Source organism: Gossypium hirsutum, chromosome D12 (genome assembly GCF_007990345.1).
Source record: "Gossypium hirsutum isolate 1008001.06 chromosome D12, Gossypium_hirsutum_v2.1, whole genome shotgun sequence".
Lineage (NCBI taxonomy): Eukaryota > Viridiplantae > Streptophyta > Magnoliopsida > Malvales > Malvaceae > Gossypium > Gossypium hirsutum.
The window spans coordinates 655809-679084 of NC_053448.1; the positions used below are offsets into that span (position 1 = coordinate 655809).

Sequence of the window (23276 nt, forward strand, 5' to 3'; positions counted from 1 at the left end):
TTTTTTTAAAAAATTTCGAGTTCGAATCGAGTTGAGTTTTCAAATTCGAATAACTCGAATAATTCGAATATCAAACTATAATGTTTTACATTTTTACCCCAAACTCCCAAACCTTTTTACTTTTACCTCAAAACTTTTACCCCTTCTCACTTTTCCCCCAAAACTTTTGCTCCCCTCCCCTCCCAACCCCCCAATCTACCCAAAATTCATTTCCTACCAAAATTTTACTCTTCCATTTACTTTTTCTCAAAACTTTACTCCCAAAAACCCTCAAAACATTTTATTTTCCCCCAAAATTTTTACTGCCTCCTACTTTTCCCCTAAAACTTTTATTCCCTTCCCATCTCACCTCCCATCTACCCCAAACCCTCCCCCCTCCAATTTTTTTTTAAATATTTTCCCTCCAAAATTTTACTCCCCCTATTTATTTTCCCTCAAACTTTTATTCCTCAAAACTTTTTATTTTCCCTCTAAACTTTTACTTCTCGCCCTTTACTCTCAAATAAAAAATTAAAATTATCCAAAAAAAATCACTAAACATAAATTGTAATAATTTTATTTATATATACTATTTATATTATTAAATTAAATTTCAGATTTTATATTATTTATATTATTGAATAGTTTAGTCATATTGAATATTTATATTAAAATTGAATTATTAATTATGCCATAAAATATTCGTGTTAAATTTTTATATTGATATCAATTTCACATTTTATTTTAAAATAACTTTTATTAAAAAAATATATTTTTACATTTAATATATGTTTTAATTCCAAAATACATAGTGATAAGAATATGAAGATAATTGAAACAACTTAGCAAGCAAAGAAGCTAACCAATATATAAAAAATTAATAAATAAATTATGAGGTGATGAAAGTTAATAAAAAATTTGATTAAGGCGGACAAATTTTATTACGATGGGTGACAGTGGTTACAAGAACTCAAAATTATTTTTTAAAATTTAACTCGAACAAATATATTCGATTCGATTTGATTCGAATTCCATCTTACTCGACTCGATTCGAGAAAACTTCAAATAAAGTTAGGATGATAAAATGAGATTCGAAAACTCGGTTAACTCGAAAATTTTTTATTTGATTCGATTCGATCGAATGCTCACCCCCACACGTCTCTCCCTCTTTCCCTCGGTTTTGCTGGCCATTTTTCTATTTTCTCAAATTAGCAACTGTGCTCATTTTCTTTATTTCACCTAATGACTTTCTTTTTCCATTTTGTGATTTTGTCTTGTTGTGGTTTTATCTTTGGTGTTGGTGGTGCGTATTGTAAAGGTTCGGTAAGGCTTTATATATCTCCTTGTTAGTATGCCATTATTTCGTTGCAATGAGGTAGGTTTTAAACTAATTGATTTGGTTCTGTTTGTAAGAAGTGCGGATTATCGACGACGAATTAGGAGACTCGTAAGGTTGCTGTTCCGATTAGATAACTGAATTAATTTGTTGTGTTAGTGGTTGTTTAGTGTTGTTGAGACCTAACATTTACTGTTTGGGGTCAAATCAGTGGCTTAGATTTAGTGTTTCGTTGCTGAAATTGCTTGTTTTGATTGTCGATTTAGGTGCGGGAATCCTCGCTATTGTGATTACATCAGAAAATGATCAGGTGAGTGACTCGATCTCGTAAATACAACTAACGGTAGAAAGCCAAAAAATTCATTGTCGACGTCACACGGCCATGTACCAAACCGTGTGAGCCACACTACCGTATGCCAGACTGTGTGGGCCACACGGGCTGGGTTATTTAGGTTGTGTGGATCACACAGACGTGTGCTAGGTCATGTGCCAAACTGTGTGGGCCACACAGACTGGGCCAATTGGGGGTGTGGGCTCGTTTTCTCCAAATTTTGGTTAGGGTCGTATTTGAAGTGTAATTCAAGATTACTCAGCTTGTAGGTTCTATAATGCGATATATTTGTGATATGAGTGTGAAAACTGATAATCTGTTACTATTTATGCAATCTCTATAAGCATGATTTTATATTCTAATTAGTTAAGTATATACGAGTACTGATAAAGTATGTTTTTATTCAATTCCCATTGCATGTGACATTTTGGTTTTTCTTATTTAAGTGATTTGTAAATATTGAAATCTAACATATCTGTTTCTGCAAAGCATGAAACCTCATGCCTACTGATTTTTTATAAATAAACGATTGCATGTTCAACATATTTACTATTTTAATTCTGTGTTTGCATGTTATGTCACATTGCGTGGGGTTGGGTTAATATGGTAAGGAGGAACATCTAGAAATTTAATATTCTGCACTATCTGATGGTATAACCACATTTCTTTTCTGGTAGCTTGACTGCAATATAGTGGCTTGACCACATATATTTGATCTAGCAGTTTAACTGCAAATTGATAAGTCATCATTGTCGGGCAACCCGGAATGACTTAATTGGTGTGTTTTGGATGGACGAGTTATAGGGAACTCTTAATTGGTGTGTAGTGGAATTGGGTAGGAAGTTTTCTAAAAAATCTGCATTTCGTTTTTCCGAAAATTTATTGCATTCACATAACCATTCATGCTAAGTTTTGCCTATTTGAGTTCGATGAAATTCTTTGCAATGTTTTGATTTGTTAATATGTTATTTGTGTCTCTTTTTTAATTTAGTTACACACTAAGCTTTATAGTTCACCCCTTTTCATTTTAACCATTTTAGGCAATCGACAAAATTAGGATTGGGCAGCGTCTGAGAACTCAGGTTGGCTTCTCGCATAAAACGATTTGTTTTTTTAATAATTGAATTTTCTAAACTTTTGGTTTTGGACTAATTTTCGGATTTTATTTTTGGTTTTGGGTTTTGAGATGATTTTTGTTATTTCCTTATAAATTTCCACATGGTTTCTGCCAATTAAATATAAATTATTGGTTTCCAAAATTAAATAAATTAAGGTTTTTTCGTTACAAATATAAAATAAGTTTTACGAAAGTTAAATTACGTAAGTTTGAGAATATGCACATTCGGCAAAATTATATGTTTTACTTATCGAGATCATGAGTTTCAAATATTAACTCCAAAATTTCTGCTACAAAATTAAGTGTCAAATTAAGTTCTTTTCGTAAAATAAATAACATGTAAGAGTATTGTCAAAAGTAATGTTTTTTAATCACATGATTTCTAAAGCTAGATTTCAATTTTTGAGTTTTTAAACAAACTAATGTAATTCCTCCATATTCGACCATAACGTCTAGGCCGGGTTTGAGGTGTTACATTTTAATATTTTTTTCATTATATTTTGGGTGAAATATACACAAAGATCTATTATAGTGGATTCCCTTAGAATCCATTATAAACCTATATTTTGGGTGAAACATACACAACGAAGTCACATATTTTCTCTCTTTTGATAATCGATTGAATAATTTTTATAATTATTTTTATTTTTATTTTTAAGTGATTAACACATCAGGTTGAATTAGTTCGACTTCCGATCCGCTTCTTATAAAATTAGTGGCATATGATTAATAGAAAATAAATGTGCCCGATTGAGAATTTTTTTACAGTAAACACTAATAATGTTAATGATTGCACAAATATTTTCAAATAAAAAAAGAAAGAAAAAGATTTAATTTTTAACTTTTAAAGAATAAAAACGTTATCAAAATGCATAAATGGATAGCATATTTTATCTGAATTGAATTACTCTTCATATAGTAACTGCATGTCCTTTTGTTTCGGCATAATGATTTATTTGGCTCTCTAACTTTATAAAAAAAATTTATTTTAGTCATCCATTTAATTTTTCACCTTTTTTAGCCCTTGAACTTGCACTATTTGACAAATCACTCCAAAATAGATGGAAAAATTAACGTCTGTTAATTTTGCTGACATAGAATATACGTGGGTTGCCACATAGATGTCATGCTAGTAAGTAAATAATTTTTTTTAAATTTTAAAAATTAAAATTATTTTTTTAATTTTAAAATTTAGTTAATTGTTAATGTGAGATACAAGTGGACTGCCACGTCAACAAAATTAACAGGCATTAAATTTTTTCATCAATTTTAGAGTGATTTGATAAACAATATGAATTCAAGAACTAAAAGAAGATAAAATTTAAATGGAGGGCTATTTTTTTTTTTTGGCAAAGTGAATACAACCAAATGGCTGATTATTCCATTTAGTTTCCCCAAGACACTTCCATTTTCTTCCTATGCAATGATGGATGGCATTATGGTGGGATTCATTTCATAAGCAAAGCATGCTCTTTGGATCTTTTACTAACCCATTTTGGCTTCCCACCAATTAATGGAAAATTTTGGAGTTAACTGTTTGAAGACTCGAAGTAAAGGAAAACCCTAAAACTATAAAGAGGAGAAAGTGACTTGTCACCAAATGAAAATCAATAGTATAAGCATAAAAATTAGGTGCTGGAAATCTTTTGATTGTTTCTTTTGTCGATGGCTAAGGGTGGAAAGTGGGAACCAAAGTTATGTAAAAAGCTAGTTAGATATGGGTATCCATTTGCTGTGTATTTGTTGGGACTGTCACGAGATTCCACCAAAAAACAAAACCTTTGAGATGTATTACAAAATGTAATACAAGAACCACTTAAAATCACTTCTTTTATTACCCCCTTTTCCCACTTCTTTCAATCACCTTAATTTCTCAAGGTGCAAAAAGAAAAGCACGTGAACTAGTGTTTGTGGGTCGAGAAGTAAAGCTATAACTAAAAATGATACTGTTAGACAATTTTCATTACCCACCCAAAGTCTGAATTAATTTGGGTTGGATTATAATAAGCTCGTAATATCGACTCGCAGGTTGAGCTTACTTTTCTGCGATGTTATATATACAGGCCAAGCTCATATAAAATCTTATAATCACGTGTTAAATCTAGAGTATAATATATATCTATATGCATGAAGCTTACCTAATTAGTATATCATGTTAATGAATAGTACTCAACAGATATGATGTTTCTACTTAGATGTCCACTCCATTTATACTCATCACTTAATTCGTGACTGGAATCCTGCCATACATCATGTCGTATGCCCACGCATCATCGTGCAAACTAAAGATGACATTCGGCTCAGGAAATCCTAACACAGGTGCCAACTACACCACATGGCTCATGCCAACAAGAGCTTATAGAATGACAATGCATCTCACTTTCCAAGAGACGGCTACTTCCTTGTTTCCTTTTAGGCTTCCCGCATGCCAAACATGTTAGTTCCTTCATGGAATCTTGAGATAATTGCTTAAAAAGAATTTGCAGAATAGTGTGAGAATCTTCGAAGAAGGAACAGATGTGTGGTGAATAACATGTATTTGATCCTTAGTTTATGGCCCTCACACTCTCCCAAGTTCACCACACGGGAAAACACTTGGCAACCATGCGGGAGCATCGGATCATGGCTCCATAGACCTCCTGTGCAATCACATACAATCGATGCTGGATTTTATTTTTTTTAAATTATTATATTTACTTTAATGATGTATATAATAACTTATTTATTAGCATATAAATTTTTATAAATTATTCATATTATTAACAATAACAATTTAGTAAAACTTTAGACGTAAAATCCAAAAACATGTGAATGGGTTGAAGTTTGATTGGGTCCAACAAGTCAACTCTCAAATGACATTAAGTCAAACAAGGTTCAAAATGATATTGGTGGTTAAAACTAAAGCAATTAATGCATCATAGAGCAGAACCAACCCCGTGATTATTTCTAATATTTTATTTTATTTTTATTTTTATACTAATTAATCACAAATTAGCAGTATATGATCTGATCTTAGGCACTAGAACAATAGTTATAGTAGTGGGCAGATGACAGTAGACAGTAGGAGAGTCACGTGGCAAACAGTAGATGAGTGGGGAAGGGTCATTTTCATGATTTCGAAGAGAAAAACACCTGGCAATGTCTTCATTGATTTGACTTTTTTGTTGTCGGTTTTGGGTATGAAAAGAAACAGAATTGGAGCCGACCAAACACTAGGGGACGTGGAAGCTTCTTAACTGTTACGCGTATTTTCTTTGTATTCCACACTTTATTTCTTTACTTTTCCTCGCCGACACCCATGCCCGAGCCTCTTTCAGACAAAATAATTTGTATTAAAAATAGAAATATTTTTTTTTTATTTTTTATTTTAAATAAGTTAGATCTAAGGTATAATTTGGTTATTCTATTTAAATCGTATCAATTTTTAATATTATCAAAATAATGTATATGTCACACGTTATATATAAAAAATTTATCATTTTATCTATCATGTCAGTTTTTAAAAGTATAAATAAATGAACTATTTAACAGAAATAATCAGATTGATTTTTGATCTAATGTACTATGATTGATTCATTCATTTTTTTAGCACAGTGGACAAAATGTAATTTAACTCTCGATATAAGAGCCTCCATGGTGGTTTTTATATGTAAATCAGTGGTCGAACCAATCAAACTATAAAATTTTAATTTAATTAATCTGTTTGGTTAAATTAAATGAATTATTAAAAATAGTAAATATTTAAATGTATTAAATATAAGAAAATTGATTCAATCAATTTTTCAATTCAACCAATTCATAAGTCAATTACTCTAACCCTTTATTTCAAACCAATACTTTAACTGATTCCCGATCCAATCAATTGATGATGACCTAACAAATAGCAATGGAAAATGAGTGAGTCGTAACCATAGAATACAACCTTAATTGAAATGCATACATTTGTCTCATACACTATGGGGATGGTGAGAAGAGATCAATTTTACATCTCAGATGGGCTATAATTGGAGATACCATTGTTTCTGGTACAGAAGTTCCTATAAAAATGGGAAATGCCCTAACTTTGAGTGCGGTTTGAACTATTGATTTACGTAATTGGAAGGAACCAATTAGGTTTATGTTTTAATTTTTATATAATATTTCATCCTCGATTACGAAATGATTTATTCGAATGTTGTATCAATATTTTGATTGGATTAGTGTCACGAGTCAATTGGACACTAATTGAATTAAGAAAATTTAAAAAAAATGTCCTTTCATGTTTAAAATAAGGTGTATAAACTTAGGGCACTTTCATCTTTTTTATTTTAAGAAAAACCAATAAAAATAAATATATGATAGGATTTGAACCCACACCAAATGAATTGGTCAAACCTTGAATTTTTCACTCAACCAAAGCTCCATTTGGAGTTAATTGATTTATAACCAATAGGTGGTTCGGATTTTGCCATCCCTAATTTAACTCATAGTACAAAGGCTTCCATAGTACTTTTACCGTGTGTTGTGGTTAAGGCAACACAAAGTTTTAATAACTAAATTGGTGGTCAAACTAATCAAATGATAAATTTTTAGCTTAATCAAAGTAACATCTCTTTTATTCATTTTCTTTTTTTGGGGAAAATGTATATTTTTCATGATACCCGTAAACTGGATTACACAGTCGAAAAACTATTAACCAATTTATACCTATTATTTTGAAAATATATAATGACTTATTTGACTCTCCAATTCTACAAAAGAAAGTTATTTTAGCCATTCATTTAATTTATTGTCTCTTTTAGTCATTGAACTTGCATTATTTATCAAACCACTCCAATATTAAGAAAAAGTTAATGTCATTTAACTTTCCTGCGATTAATTAATTTAAAAAAACATGTAACAAATATTTTTAATAATTTCTATATATTTTTTATTCTTTAATAAAATTTACACTTTTAATTCTTTTTTTGAAAATTTACATTTAAAAATTTAATTAATTTCTAACGTGACAATCTATGTGATAAGGGACAGCAAACGAAGATCATATTCAAGTTCTTCGACAATAGGGGATTCGGATCTAACCCGAAAAGAAGAAACCAAACAGATTTTAAAAAACAAAGAAAGAAAAACATAATTAAAGAAAAATAAAATGAAAAAAAAAATCCAAACCGATTGAGAAATATCATACTCTTGATGTTTAAATTGCGTTTCTTGCAAAGAAATCCTTTGATCTTGAAACTTGAAATTTCAAAAGAATGTCGAGCGTTTAAAAAAGAATTTAATTTGGACAAAATCAAGATAAACAAAGAATCGAGAAAGATGAAAAGTGGCGAAAAAGATGATATCCTATAAAACCTTTTGAAGAATGATCTACAACAAGCTCCACAAATGACTCTAACCAACCTCCTAAGGCCGAACCCTAATAAATTGGAGAGTGAAAAGTTCTTCCACAACTTTAAAGAGAAAACCAAAAAGAAAACTTACTTTTAAAATAAACAGATATTAATTTTTCATCTATTTTGGGATGATTTGACAAATAACGCAAAATTAAGAATTAAAAGAAAAAAATGAAATGAAGGACTAAAATAAATTTTTTTTATATAAAAAAATAAGAGCACCAAATAAATTATTATATTTTTTGAAAGAAAAAAAAACATAATCCTTTCCACCTACATATCCACCCAAAATTGATATTGTTTTATAAAAAATATATATACACACATAATTTGATGAATAAAGGTTTTATGGAACTTTATATTGGGCCTGGGCTGTTTGCTTCAACACGAATTGGATTCTGTTCTGGTGTAGTCTAAAAGGCCCAATTGTCTGATAGCAATACCACCCCATACAGAACTCATCGCTTCCTTTTAAATTTTCAGCATCATTTAATCTTTCTATTTATACAACTTTTTAATTTTTAACCGAGTTGATGTGACATTAATCATAAGTATGGAACGAATGTTGATATTAATCATAAGATAACGTTATTTAAATTTATCTTAATAAATGTTGTTTAAACTGGAATGAGTCAATTGGTTGGATTTGAAACCGGTCGGGGCATCGGTCAGAAAAGAGGGGTTAGAGAAATGACTAGCAAATTGCTCGAAACCTATTGTTCTGTGTTAAAAAACCGGTTCAATTGATTTTCACTGATTTTTAATATTTTTTTTATGAATTTTTAAGAATTTATTTAATTAAACTAAACAACCCAATAACCAATGATTTAACAAGTTTTGCCATCAGTTCGGCTCTGAGAATCTTAGCTTTAATTCTGTGGATAACAACTTGAGGTATCCAAATTATTACCCCTTCAATTTTGTGGGCAATTTGGTTATTAACCTTTTAAAAAAAGTCAAATTATTTTTTAACAGAAATGTAACTAAAACATTAATTTTTTAACGATATTGGTGTGATAACCCATGTGGCAGTCCACGCGTACTTCATGTTGACATTGCACTATTTGTTTTATATGGCGCCACATCAATAAATAATTTAAAAACTAAAAAAAAAATATAAATTTCATAATTATTTTTTTAAAATAGCATGAAATGCATATAAATTGCTATGCGGACAACCATATTTAAATAATAAGCATTTATGTTAAAATGTTAAAAATTAAATTTGATTTGATTTTTTTAAAAGGATGAAGTGAAATTTACATTTTAAGAAATACAGGTAAAATTAATAAAAGATATAAAGATTGAGGACTAAATTTTGATATTATACCTTTAAAAATATATTCACACCCGCACTCTTAAGGAGATAAATGGCAAAGGCCAAAAATGGCGCGAGCGGAGGGAGGCAGTCATTAAAGTAGATTAAATTCGAAATTTAATTGGCGCGTTTTCTTTCCGCTCAGACTAAGCAACTGAAACCCTGCGATATAAAAACCAAAAGCTAAAAACTAAAATACCTTGAATTTATTTCAGAGCAAAATAAAGATCTCTCTCTCTCTCATAAATTCCATTTCCCCTCATTCCTCCAATGGATCACCAGAACAAACCCCAAACAAGGAGAAGCTTGAAGCGGAAACTGGAGCAAGAATTCGAAGAAGATAAATCAGGTCGGTGCAAGGCGGCCGTCGTCGAGTCCCGCCGTACTCACCAAGATATCATCCGCGATGTTCGAATTCACGTCGACGTTCTCAATACCTGCATCTCTTTTACAGAAGCCCATCGCGCCGCTGCCAAATGTTCCGCTCAGTTACTTTCGAAAATCGCCATGAACGGTACGTTTCGGATCTTTGAATATTCGATTATTTGTAGCGGGATGGATTTCGGTGTTTATTTGTTATTTGTTTATTATTTGGCTGTTAGAGGATATCGTGGATTTGATCGTGGAGTGCGGGGCCGTTCCTGCTCTGGTAAAGCAAATTCAAACGCCGCCTCTATTGGCAGAATCCGATCCGATACCATTTGAGTATGAAGTAGAGAAAGCATGCGCGTTTGCGCTTGGACTAATCGCGGTCAAGGTAATTGTGCAGACTTTCATTTACTTGGTTTTAGATTACTTAAAATTTTTTAGGTAATATGTTGTATTTATGTCAAAATAGGCAGAGCATCAACAACTAGTGGTTGACGCCGGGGCTCTGCCCTGTCTAGTGAATTTGTTGAAAATGCACAAGGATGATTGTAATTCTCGGGAAATGAATGGTGTTATAAGGAAAGCTGCTGATGCTATAACTAATCTTGCTCACGAAAATGCCCGCATTAAAACCCGTATCAGGTTGGCTTTTTTGGATATCTATTTTTTATTTTGTTAGCATTAATTTTCACACCCTTATACGTTGTTTTTCGATCTACAAATATTAGGACTGAGGGTGGAATTCCTCCTCTCGTTCAGTTGCTGGAGTATCACGACATAAAGGTGCAGAGGTCAGCTGCTGGGGCCTTAAGGACCCTAGCGTTTAAGAACGACGAAAACAAAAATCAGGTAAGGTTGTTTTTGCACTTTGCGGTAGCATTACCTGGTTCTCTTTTGCGGGTTTTAATATAGTTTGTATATTTGCAGATTGTTGAATGCAATGCTCTACCAACCCTCGTACTAATGCTTTCCTCTGAGGACGTTACAGTACATTATGAAGCAGTTAGTTCTCTTCTTGACTTTTATCTTTTCTGTTTGGTCATCTTAATACACATTCTGGAGAGTTACCGTTCCCTTATAAGCTGACATCAAAGGATGTTCAGGTTGGCGTGATTGGGAACCTTGTCCACTCCTCTCCAAACATAAAGAAAGACGTTCTTCTTGCTGGAGCACTGCAGCCTGTGATTAGGTTACTTAGGTAATGCCGAGTTATACATTAGGTTTTCACTTTTGCTCGGGATGATTTCAGTTTTAATCATATGATGTCCATGTTTATGATTTTGCCAACAGTTCTAGTTGTTTGGAGAGCCAGAGGGAAGCGGCTTTACTCATAGGTCAATTTGCTGCTGCTGATTCAGATTGCAAGGTAGGCTGACATCTTAATTCTAATTTGGCACTTACATTGTGAATTTGTGATCACTACTCAAAGCATCTGAAATAAAATACTGTTTTAGACGCTTAGATTTTAGGTATAATTCTGCGTATGATTCTGTGTTTATGCAAATGCGTCTCTGTTAAAAGTTATGAAGTTGGGGATTCTACAGGTACACATTGTCCAAAGAGGTGCTGTTTCACCCTTAATAGAAATGCTCACATCTTCAGATGTACAGCTCAAGGAAATGTCTGCATTTGCGCTTGGGCGGTTGGCCCAGGTTTGTATTTATTTGCTGCCTTTCTGGGTTAAAATTCCTCTGGCAGGACTTGAAGAATAACATTAGTTATTTGATATCTTATACTATTTGAATTCATGCTAAATTCTCACTTTAAACTGTCCCAAATGCTCAACAGTTTTTTTTTTTGAAATCTTACTTTCTTTGTCAATTAACGATTTTCTTATTGCAGGACACACACAATCAAGTTGGAATTGTACAGAGTGGTGGAATAGTACCGTTGCTTAGTCTACTTGACTCAAAAGGTGGACCATTGCAGCATAATTCTGCATTTGCCCTATACGGCCTTGCTGAGAATGAGGTAAATGACACTGGTTTACCGTAATTTTTTCAACTTGAACTGCAGTTTTTACATGGTGAGCCTATTGACGATTAATTAGTCTGTTCTATAGGATAATGTTGTGGATCTTATCAAGACTGGAGGTGTTCAGAAACTCCTGGAAGGGGAGTTCATTGCTCAGGTGTGCTTTAGAATTCTTCTGCTTTTTGGATGCTACCGTTTTAAGTTAATTTTTTGCATACCCTTAGAATATATTGTCAGAAGACTTGTACGAATTTTTCCAGTTTGTTAATTATGAATTTATCTTGTAAAACTGCAGCCAACAAAAGATTGTGTAGCAAAGACATTGAAGAGATTGGAGGAAAAAATTCATGGACGAGTGAGTTTATTCTTTCCTAACTTTAGACCCTTTCCTACTTGCTTTTACAGTAAGGTTAAGCCAGTAGCTTTTAGAGTTAGAAAGTGGCATTTATTTGATACGTCCTCTTAACAGGCATTGAGTCATCTGTTGTACCTTATGCGGACAGCAGCCAAGGCTGTTCAAAAACGAGTTGCTTTGGCTCTTGCTCATCTTTGTGCTCCTAATGATCGGAAAACTATTTTTGTTGACAACAATGGTATAGCAGTTTTCTATTTCAACTGTCATCATTCCTTTTTATTCTTGCACATTGATTACCGTGAGCAGTTCTTTCTGTTTTTTTCCCCTCTCCCGGTTGCAATTTCTAACTGCTCCCTGGGTTCTTGTCAATTTATTCCAGGGCTGGAGCTGCTACTGGGCCTTCTTGAGTCTAAAAGTTTCAAGCAGCAAAAAGATGGTTCAGAGGCCTTGTATAAGCTGGCTACAAAGGGTACTTCACTCTCATCTGTGGATGCCGCCCCGGTATCTCCAACCCCACAGGTCTGTTTATATCTGCTGGTTTACAAGAAGGTTCTTACATTTGCTTTGGAAATCCTTTAGTAACATAGGATGATAGGAGTGCTGGATGCATAGGCATATTTTACCAATTTCTTATTTATATATCTAGCAAAATGTCTTTTGAGATTGATAAATTTTGTGGTCTTGGATGTTCTTTTCCCATTCACAATTGTAGGTGTATTTGGGCGAGCAGTATGTAAATAATCCTACACTTTCTGATGTTACATTTTTGGTTGAAGGTACGGATCTTTTCTTTGGAATGATTGTGCTACTTACCCATGTGCTAGTTGAAACATTCTTACCTATGTGCTATGGACTTTTCCACAAGTTTAGTAATGTACTCCCTCTCAATTTCCACATTCGTCTTTCAGGTAAACGATTCTATGCTCACAGAATTTGTCTTCTTGCTTCTTCGGATGCATTCCGGGCCATGTTTGATGGTGGTTACCGGGTGAGTCAGACAGTTCAAGTATTTCGCTTCTGTCATCTGTTTTTCTTTCCTTGTTGCTTTGTTATCACCATCCCGCGGACTTCTTCAATTGTCATAAATTTGAGGAGCACATTGCTAGATAATAGAACAGAATGATTTAATACCATAGATCCGAGGGGAGTTGATAGAACGATGACTAATATGAAAATTGATTTGCAGGAGAGGGATGCCAAAGATGTAGAGATTCCAAATATCAGATGGGATGTTTTTGTGTTAATGATGAGGTACAAACGACAAACCTGAATTTGCCTTTGCATGTAAATACACCATGTGTTTTCGAAAAAGTTCTTACATGTATGCTGTCCCGGTCCATGCTGCTAGGTATATATACACAGGATCAGTAACCGTCGAGATTGATCATGCTCAAGAACTTCTTAGAGCTGCCGACCAATATCTTCTTGAAGGCCTTAAGCGTCTTTGTGAATATGCCATAGCACAGGTGTGTATGTTTTACTGATATAATGATACCCGAAAAAACTTAGAAAAGATAAATGAAACTGGAGTCACTCAAACCCGAATCTCGATGCCATAGCTTTTAATTACACGACAGATACACATGCTTATTTGTTCTAATTGTCTTTAAGGATATTTCTGTGGGGGATGTTATGCTAATGTACGAACTAGCCGAGGCCTTCAATGCCACCACACTCCGAGAAACATGCTTACTCTTCATATTAGAACAATTTGAAAGAATAAGTACCAAACCATGGTATGTAATTCCTAAACGGTGTTTTGATTGTTGAAAAGTCTTGTCATGAAGGGTGAAATTTATGGGAATTGAATCTGATGATCTCCATGGTGTGTAAAACTTGCAGGTGTGGCCGTTTGATTCAACGCGTCATTCCAGATTTAAGGAATTTCTTCGTAAGTGCACTTGTAAAGTGTTATGATTCTAATGTAAGCTCGCCTTTATGGCCGTTGGATTAGGTTACACCATCAGCTTGTTATTAGGTATTGTACAGATAGCTTAGGAATTGGTAGGAATTAGGTTACACCATCAGCTTGTTATTAGGTATTGTACATGATTTGGTTGTTTTAATATTTTTTATAATTTACTAGTCGGCCCAAATTTTTATATTTTCATATTGTGATTTTTTAACATAATAAAATAATTCAAGCTCCACAGTTCCCTTTTATTTGTCTCCATTCCAGCAGTGTAATTGTTATGGCATTCAAATCTCTAGACCGAGCCGGCAGTAATTGACCATGAATGACTAAAACGATGAATAGGTGAGCTTTTGGGCATCAACTTGGTAAGATTGTTGACAGAAGAGAGAGAAAAGATAGAGATAGTTCAGAGAAATCGAAGGGTTCTGTTCAATAGCATTCTTTTTCGCATAACTGTCTTTGTCATCGAATATAAAGGAAAGAAAATACAAATGGAAATATGTAACAAGTAAAAAAAATAATAGAATAAATTGAGATAAAAAATTTTCTGGACAAAAATAATTTTACTATAATAATAAAAGAACGAAAATTACAAAAGATAGAAATAAAAATTAAACCCTGAAAACTCGAAAATAAAGAATTTTTAAAACGTAAATACAAAATTTTCTAAATGTGTTATAAGTTCTAATATCTAATGGGTGTATTTTTTAAGGTTGTAAAAAAACCTTTTTATAGGCTAAATTAGTAATTTAAATAAACTATGCTAATAAATGCTAAATATATTATACTAATAAATACTAAATTTTCTAGAAAGAAAATATATTTTGTTTAACTTGACTTGCAATCGATCTTTTAGAATTTGGGTTATACAACTTTAACAATCTCCACCTTAGCACGAATTTTTACAATGCCATTTTTGCCAAAACCAGCCACGAGCCTGTTTTGAACTATGTAGGGAATTAATTGAGTCAAATATGTGTTTAGAAGTTGGAAGACTTCTAGCCTTCGACTTGTGCATTGCCAAATCAAAACTAACCCGGCTCTGATTTTCACAAACACAATGCCCTAATTTTTCAAAACCTGCATCCAAAAGAGAACCTCTCTTCAACGAAACGGTCATACATTTTTCCCTCCTATGACCAAGTTGCCTTCGCTCCAAACGAGTTGACTTCGACTCCGTAACGGACAAGGGACGTCCGATTTTACCGGTCACTGTAGAACCTTCGAGAATATAAAGATTGCCGGCTCTTTTATCTTTTAACAAAATGAAAGCCTCCACGAGATACTTTAATGTCGCTCGACTTGACGTTGATTCTGTATCCTTTCAAGTCTAAAATACTCAAGGAGATGATATTCTTTTGTAAATTAGATACATATCTGACATCTGAGAGTGTCCTAATCGTCCCATCGTGTATCCTCATTTTAACAGTACCAATACCAATTACCTTACTAGATGAATCGTTTCCCATGCGCACAACTCCACCTTCAACCGAATTGTATGGGGAGAACCATTCTCTATTGGGACACATGTGGAAAGAACATCCCAAATCTAGGATCTACTTGGACGTGAGCTTGGGGTTATCGCTCGTTGACACTAACAAGAAATCATCACCACTTTCATCGGCCAAATTAGCACCAGCTACATCTTCCTTGTTACTCTCACCAACTCTTTTATTTCGCAGTTTATAGCAATATGCTTTGACATGACCTAACTTTTTACAATAGCGACACATTTTGTCTCGTTTCTTTGATGCTACCAAAACAGAAGCTTGCCTATCTGCCTTGCTATCCAAACCAAACTCATTGTCGAGTTTGTCTCTACTCAACAAATGACCTTTCACATCTTTGAACGAGAGTTTGTCTATGCGATAAATCAGGGTCTCCTTGAAAGACTTGTATAAAGGGGTAAAGAGCACAATAATAGCATAGTCTGATCTTCATCATCAATATGAACCTCAACGTTCTTTAAATCATTTAAAAGAGTAATGAATTGACTGATGTGATCTCTAAGAAGCTCACATTTGTTCATGCGAAACGTAAATATACATTGTTTCAACACTAAACGGTTAGCCAGAGACTTAGTCGCATAAAGAGTTTCTAACCATTTCCACAAGGCGGATGAGGTCTTCTCCATCAATACCTCCTGCAATACCGTATTCGCGAGGCACAACTGGATTGCAGACAATGCCTTTTCATCAGGCTCTTTCCATTCTGTTTGATTTAGATTCTTAGGATTTTTCCTGGTAACAACCTTTTTCTAGTCGGTTTGAACTAGAATTGCCATCATCCAAACTTGCCACAGATTGAAATGTCTCACCATCGAAATTCTCAATTTCAAACCTTGTTGCTGCCATCTCTGAACGGGCTGGTATATGAAAATTGAACTAGCTCTAATACCACTTGTCAGGATTGGCCCGATTAAGCAACAAGAGAAAAAAAAATAGCGGAATAAATTGAGAAATTGAACCCATAAATTTAATGTGGAAAAACCCCGGGTAAAAATAAATTTACTATAATGACAAGAGATGGAGATAAAAACTAAACCTTGAAAACCCAAAAATAAAGAATCCTCAAAACGTAAACACAAAATTCTCTAAATACTAATAGATGCGACCATGGTGTAACATGTGTAACTGAGCAAGGAGGTGAAGGTATCTCTGGTTGAGTATGTACAACAAAATTTAATATTTTTTATTTGATTATTTCTTAAATTTTAAAGATTTAAAATTTAACTTAATCCTTAACTTAAGTTTATTGAGAATTTGAAATCCTATTGTAGCATAATATTATTTTATCTACATGAACTACTACAATAAATAGTAGTTCCAATCAAGTATTAAATAATGGGTATTTTGACTTAGAAATTTAATCAAAGTATTAAATATTGGGAATTGCTGTGTGGGTTAGCTACCATTTATAAGCTTTAGATAGTGGAGTTCAACAATGCTATCTTATTATTTTTTCTATTATACCCTCCATTAAGCTCCTTTTTATGTCAACGCCTTTGTTATATTAATTAAATAACTTCCAACACTTAACTTTAATTTAATGGTTTTTTATTAAGGTCTAAACCTTAATATTTACATATATATTTTTATTCTTTTTTAAGTTAAATTTAGTTTCTAACTTTACAAAAAGAATTAAATAGTTTTTCTAACGAAACTGTTGGTCGAGACCTTCATTTCCCTTTATGTTGGCATGACATTATTTATTTTTGTCAACAGATAATTTTAAAATTATAAGAATATTCAAAAATAAAAAAAATTCTAAAAAAAATACACGTTGATTACCATCCATATAGATATCCGTGTTTAAAATTTAAATATTTTAATCAGTATTTTCATTAAAAATAGCAATTTAACACTTTTTTGGAAAACAAACGATGAAATTTAACTTATTTTATAAGATTGATGGTCAAATTTAATTAAAGAAATGTAAATTTTATAGGTTTTTTCTGGTAGAAAACTATACTTTTTAAGAAAGGGGGCTGAAATAGTCAAAAACAAAAGCTATGGGGTGGCCAAGAATTTGATTCCATCATCTTTCTTTTGGTTTAATCATATTTTAAAGCCGAAAGGAGAGACGCATATACAAACATGACTTCATTTTCAATGCGGATTCTGACGAATGGCCTATGGCCTATGGCCAATGGCCAATGGCAGTGGGAGGGGTGCAAAAGAGGCCCCTTTTTTCCTTTGGTTTCAACAGTCTCTCTTATTCCTTTGGTTGGCTAATGAAACCACAGCTTAAAAAACAAAGGCAAGATTTTGAAAGCAAAATCGATGGTTAGGGCAAAGAGTATCTTCAATAGGTACATATTCTTTGCCAGTTTTCCAACCCATACCATATATTAAAATTAGTAGGGATGACAAAATAACTCGAATTCAATCAGACTTTTTTGGGTTTAGGTCAAGGTTAGTTTTGATCAATTCCGCCCCGAAAAATATTATCAAAATAACTCGACTTTAGTTTCATATAAGATTTTATGAGAGTTTAACTGTTGTTCATAATTTTATAAAATTAATATAATATTTTAGAAAAAAATTATTTTTTTTATTTGGAATCAAATTCAAGTATTGTAAATTTTACATAAAATTGAATTCAAGTGCTATTAAAATGAGATTGATATAAGCAAAAAATATAAGCAAAAAAAACCCACCACGTCTCACCTAATGGGGTGTGTAGAACTCATCAAACAGTACTGCATAAGCAACTCTACAGTCTCGACATTGTTCACTTTACTTCATAAGTTCATATAAATGAGAAAGGCAGAGGAGACCTTGGACAAAATCTTAAGTTGTACCAATATATATATATATATAGTATAAGGTTTTGGATTGCTTGTTTGTGTTTAGAACTTTGTGGCCTTCCATGTCTGCTAATGCTTGAGAAACTTTAGTAAAATTTGATGATAAATGTTATGGTATTTGTTATTATTGATCCGCTATCCGGTTATTCGGTCGGGTTTCGGCCCGTAGCCTACATTGTTGGCGCTCTGAGTTCGCATGTGAGGTGTTCACGTCTTTTAATGAGCTCGCACGGTGTGAGTTCACACCACTGTACAGATGAACCTTCAAATAAAAAACACGTGTTAATTTTAAAGTAGGGTACGTGTTGACATACATGAGGACCTATCTACGACGTCACATCCATGAATAATAACCGTATCATATAAATAGAAAATTTAACCCTTCTAAAGTTCTAAAGTTCTAAAGGAGATATACACACACAAATACTCAACAATAAAATTTTTCCATTCATACATGCATGATCCCTTATTGTTTTGCCTTCTCTTTGAGCTTTTGACTATCTTTTTAATTTAGTAGGGAGTTAAGTTTGATAAAATATTTTTTTAGGAAGATAAAATATTTTTTTTTCTTAATTACTAATCTTTACTACCAGAATAATTATGGCACACGGGTAAAAAAATTATGTAATAAATATATTGATTAAAATCATGCATGTCGTTTTGAGTTCAAATATAACTTGATTTGTATACGAGAAAATATTTTAGTAATTTCATAACTGAGGCGATGTCTAATTCACCCGTAACACCAGTTCAGTAAAACACTTAAAATAAATACATATTGACATACAGCTTTTGGTTTGTCTTTTTTAAGAACAAAAATATCTTCCATGTTTGTTTTATGGTTCATAAAGAGAATAATCTTTCCGAAAATGTTCGAGAGCGTAATATACCTATCTACCACTTATGGGTTAAATTTGTTTTTTTTTAGCATTCACTTTATAAATACTATATATATATTCATAGTATTAAATTGAAGTGAGATTTAAGGTATGATTTGTAAGCTTTATATGATTGATAGCTGAAAACAGGACATTAAAATCTATGGGTTAAATTATTCTAAGTTTTTAGCATCAATGAAAATGGGTGCCAATGAGATTTTAGCATCTGGCAATGGCATAATAAAATCAGTTTGATCATTTCACACTTACAAACAAGATTATTGGTTCTTGTTGCTTTCTTCACCATCCAATTAAAATACCATTTTGCACACATCACTCAACCCTTTATTAAATGATTTTTATGCTCCAAGTCCCTGTATTTTCACAAGTTTAGAATTTAATCCTTTAATTTTTATTTGAAGGAACTTAATCTTACTTTTTGGATTTAAAAGAAAAAGAAAAAGCGAGTCCAATTGTTAATACTGTTAAATTGTGGTTCATTACAATGTTGTTTTCTTTGTTACATAGCTATCTGGTGAGTAATTTTCTTTTTATTTCAGAATGTAAGAAGAATTCTAACGGTGTTAATAGTTAGATCTGTAATTTGAAATCTAAAAGTAAAGTAACTTAATTTCTAAAAATAAAATTAAGGAGACTAATTTGAAAATAGTGGCAAAACTTGAGAGTGTCCGTGGGATTAATTAGGCTCTTAGTCCTTGTACCTTTTTTCTGGAATTTTGAAAATTTGATCTCTCGGTTTTTTTTCCAGAAATTTATTCCCTTTACTTATTCGATTTGAAATTAACGTTCAATTGGTAACCCTGTTTATGAATTTTCGTTAAAGTTGAATATATGATATTTTAATATTCAACGTTCCAAATTAAAAATAAAAATCCAATTAATAGCATAGATTCAAATTTCACAAAAGTCTTAAGAATAAAGAGAATTAAGGCTAAATTAAACCATATGTGAGTCCAAAATTTATGGCCACATAATTACCATGAACTAGTATACTTTTGGTCATGATGTGTTGGACTAAATTGTAAAATAAAAAATTTAAAAATTATAATTTATTTAAAGTTCTTGTACTCTTCACATATTTGGAATTTAATCTTCATATTCTTATTTTTAAGAATTTAGTCCTTCTATTTTTTAAATTTAAAAATTTAGGTTTATTTGTTAACGTTGCTAAAATTCTTCTATTAAATTTGCTGATGTTTAAGATTAAAGACAATATTACTCACTTGGTATCTATGTAACAAGAAAATGACATTATAATGGACCTGAATTTGATATAGTATTTTAACAGTGTTAATAATTCTTAAAAGTTCCCACCAACATTTTAATCAGAATAAAGTATTTGGAGTAATTAATGACAGTATAAAATTTGAGGCGCCAAATAATGTAAAAATTAAAATATATAGATTAAATCTCATATTTGAACGAAATATAAGGATTAAAACTAAAATTTAACCATTATTATATAATCTCAAAAAAGTAAAAAGATTAGAACTAAAATTTAGCAATTATATATTCTCATGTAAAAAAAAAAGAGAAAAAGAAATTGAATGGACAGGTGTCATGTAAAGGAAGGTCTTAAAAAATGAGTAAATTAGTCTTCATATATTACATCAAAGAGTAAACTGCTTTTTCTATTAAAAATTCTATCTATTTCTATTATTAAAAACCGGTCTCTATACGTCAACATGAGGTATATGTGGCACACCGTGTGTCAATGTTTGGTTATTTGGGTCACTTACACCAGTTTTTAACAGTACAAATGGATGAAATTTTTAACAGAAAGAATCAATTTGCTATTTGATCTAATGTACAGGAACTAATTTGCCCATTTTTGAGTAAAGAGGATAAAATACAATCTGACTCTTAGTACAAGAATCTCTATAATACCGCAACCGGTTAGTGAATAGCAAAGAATTAAGAGGGTTTTGGTATACTTTCACATATGCAAATCCAAGTTTGTTTAACCAAAAAATGGAAAGGTAAAAAGCTAAGACAAAAACTGAAGCAATGGCCAAAACAGTTAAAAGAAGAAATCCAGCCTTTTTAACCATGGTTGTTTCTTTTTAATAACCCACACCTCCAAATTAACTTATTTTGGTTAAAAATAAGAAGGAATTTGGGTTTGGGTTAACTTTGTTAAGTGCTTTTTTAATCTCAAAATGGGAAAGAAGTTAAAACTTAAACCTTAATTTATTTTTTAACAGCAAAATATGTCTTTTACCAAACAATTTCACTACAAAATTGTGTTATTCCTTTTGGTAATGAATGTGTGGTAAGAGTAAATAGTTTTTAGTGGGCTTTAAAAGGTCATCACCTCTCTCCTCTGTTTCTTCAACTATAAATCATCCTACAACTCATTCCCTTCTCTTTCATATTCCTCTCCTCCAATACCAAATATATTGCTTTCTTTTTGTTGTTCATGCAAGCTTTCTCTTTCATTTACATCCCCCACATCCCTATTTGATCTCAGAAAATTCTCCAAAAGAAAAAAGGGTTTCTTTTTTCATTTTAGCTCCCCTGTTTTTCCTCTGTTTTCTTTTTTTTTTTTTCCTTCTGGTGGGTAAAAAAAAATGTTCTCAAGTGTATGTCAAGGTTTGCAATTATGCCTTGAGCCAAGGATCGTTGAATCACATTTTTTGAGGCTGAAACTGGCTCCACCAACGAGTTTTCAAGACTCCATTGAAACTCCCACGCCCTGTTTCACTAACCCTGCCGAACCCGAACCCATTTCATACCACAATGATTATGATGACACCGACATTAACATTACCGACGGTAACAACAACAGCGACAATATAAGCAAGCAAAATGCTGATATGGGTGTGTGGAGTTTCCTTCAATCCCTCGCCGGTCCCAAAGATTCTACGGAGAATAACGAAGTTTACGTGCACCCTCTCGTTAAAAGTTCAGCTTCTGCCCTAAGTAAAAAAAGCCTTGAAATGTGCACCGAAAGCTTAGGCAGTGAGACCGGAAGCGATATCAGCGACGACATTACCTTTGGGTGCTGCAGTCCATCGAAACATAGGGAAAATTCGGTGACGAGACGAATGAGTTATAGTAGGAGCTTTCCACCGCCTTTGACATCCATTAGCGGTTCAAATATGAGTTATAATCCGTTAAAAACAAGGGAAATTTTGGTGATGAAAAGGATGAATCGTAGCAGCAGCAGCAGCTTTCCGCCTCCTTTGACGTCCATTAGCGGTTCGAATGGCGTCCAAGTCACGTCTCACCGCGAAGGCGGCCGGTTAGTACTTCAAGCCGTTAATGTCCCTTCTTGTCAAACGTACTTCCATGTAGAACGAAGTGAGGGCAGGCTTAGGCTTTGCCTTTTGAAAGAAACAACCGCTAATACCCCAATTTTCGATGACAAAGAAGAAGAAGAAGAACGAGATGAGGTAGCCGAAGAAGATGAAGTTGTAGAAGAAGATGAAGTACTTTATGGAGAAAATGGTGTTGTACAGGATGAAATTGATGTTGTAGAAGATGAAGTACTTTGTGAAGAAAATGATATTTTAGAAGATATAGATTATGAAGAAAATGGTGTTGTAGAAGATGAAGTTGAAGAAGAAAAGTGTTATTGGGGAGGTGAGGACTTGGATGAAAAGAATGGGAAAATTGGGGATCAAATTGGAAATGGGAAATTGGCAAGGCTAATAAGCTGCAAAGGAAATGGGTGTGGGCACAAAGGGTTGCTTGATTGGGAGCCATACTTGGTGGCTACTTAAAAATATTTCTCAACCCTAACAAAGAGAATTACTAGCATTGAATGTCACTAATTTTTTTTCTTTCCATTTTTCTAATTTTTAGCTATAAAAAGTTTGAGATTACCAATAATCTTCCCTCCATTTTCTTCCATGCACTACTCTCTTTCTCCTTTTCCTAATTTTTTTTAAAGAAATTTTGTGCGATAAATTATCGAAAATTAATAATTTAACAATTTATATTCAATAAATTTTTTTTAAAAAATGGGTTAAATTATTATGTTTACCAACAATAGAA

The 23276-nt window shown here is 32.6% G+C and overlaps 2 protein-coding genes across 2 annotated transcripts; both read left to right on the forward strand.

The window, feature by feature from the left end:
• Positions 1-9579: 9579 nt before the first annotated feature.
• LOC107936865 (ARM REPEAT PROTEIN INTERACTING WITH ABF2) lies at positions 9580-14315 on the forward strand. Its single transcript, XM_016869641.2, has 19 exons — positions 9580-9970; positions 10059-10213; positions 10295-10467; positions 10554-10674; positions 10753-10827; positions 10929-11023; positions 11116-11191; positions 11370-11477; positions 11668-11796; positions 11888-11956; positions 12095-12154; positions 12269-12392; positions 12534-12673; positions 12867-12930; positions 13063-13142; positions 13341-13405; positions 13503-13620; positions 13766-13890; positions 13997-14315. Exons 1-19 carry the CDS (start codon positions 9727-9729, stop codon positions 14106-14108), a joined length of 2133 nt encoding a protein of 710 aa, XP_016725130.1. The 5' UTR covers positions 9580-9726; the 3' UTR covers positions 14109-14315.
• Positions 14316-21847: 7532 nt separating this feature from the next.
• LOC107936863 (protein FANTASTIC FOUR 1) lies at positions 21848-23002 on the forward strand. The gene has a single exon (XM_016869638.2). It carries the CDS (start codon positions 21848-21850, stop codon positions 23000-23002), a length of 1155 nt encoding a protein of 384 aa, XP_016725127.1.
• Positions 23003-23276: the final 274 nt, after the last annotated feature.

What these genes read in the sequence shown, in the direction of transcription:
- LOC107936865 (XM_016869641.2), top strand. Translation starts at nt 9,727, where the DNA reads ATGGATCACCAGAACAAACCCCAAACAAGGAGAAGCTTGAAGCGGAAA. An exon ending in CCTGTGATTAGGTTACTTAG is followed by an intron (nt 11,024 to 11,115) that starts GTAATGCCGAGT and finishes TTTTGCCAACAG; the next exon opens with TTCTAGTTGTTTGGAGAGCC. An exon ending in GTGAATATGCCATAGCACAG is followed by an intron (nt 13,621 to 13,765) that starts GTGTGTATGTTT and finishes ATTGTCTTTAAG; the next exon opens with GATATTTCTGTGGGGGATGT.
- LOC107936863 (XM_016869638.2), top strand. Translation starts at nt 21,848, where the DNA reads ATGTTCTCAAGTGTATGTCAAGGTTTGCAATTATGCCTTGAGCCAAGG.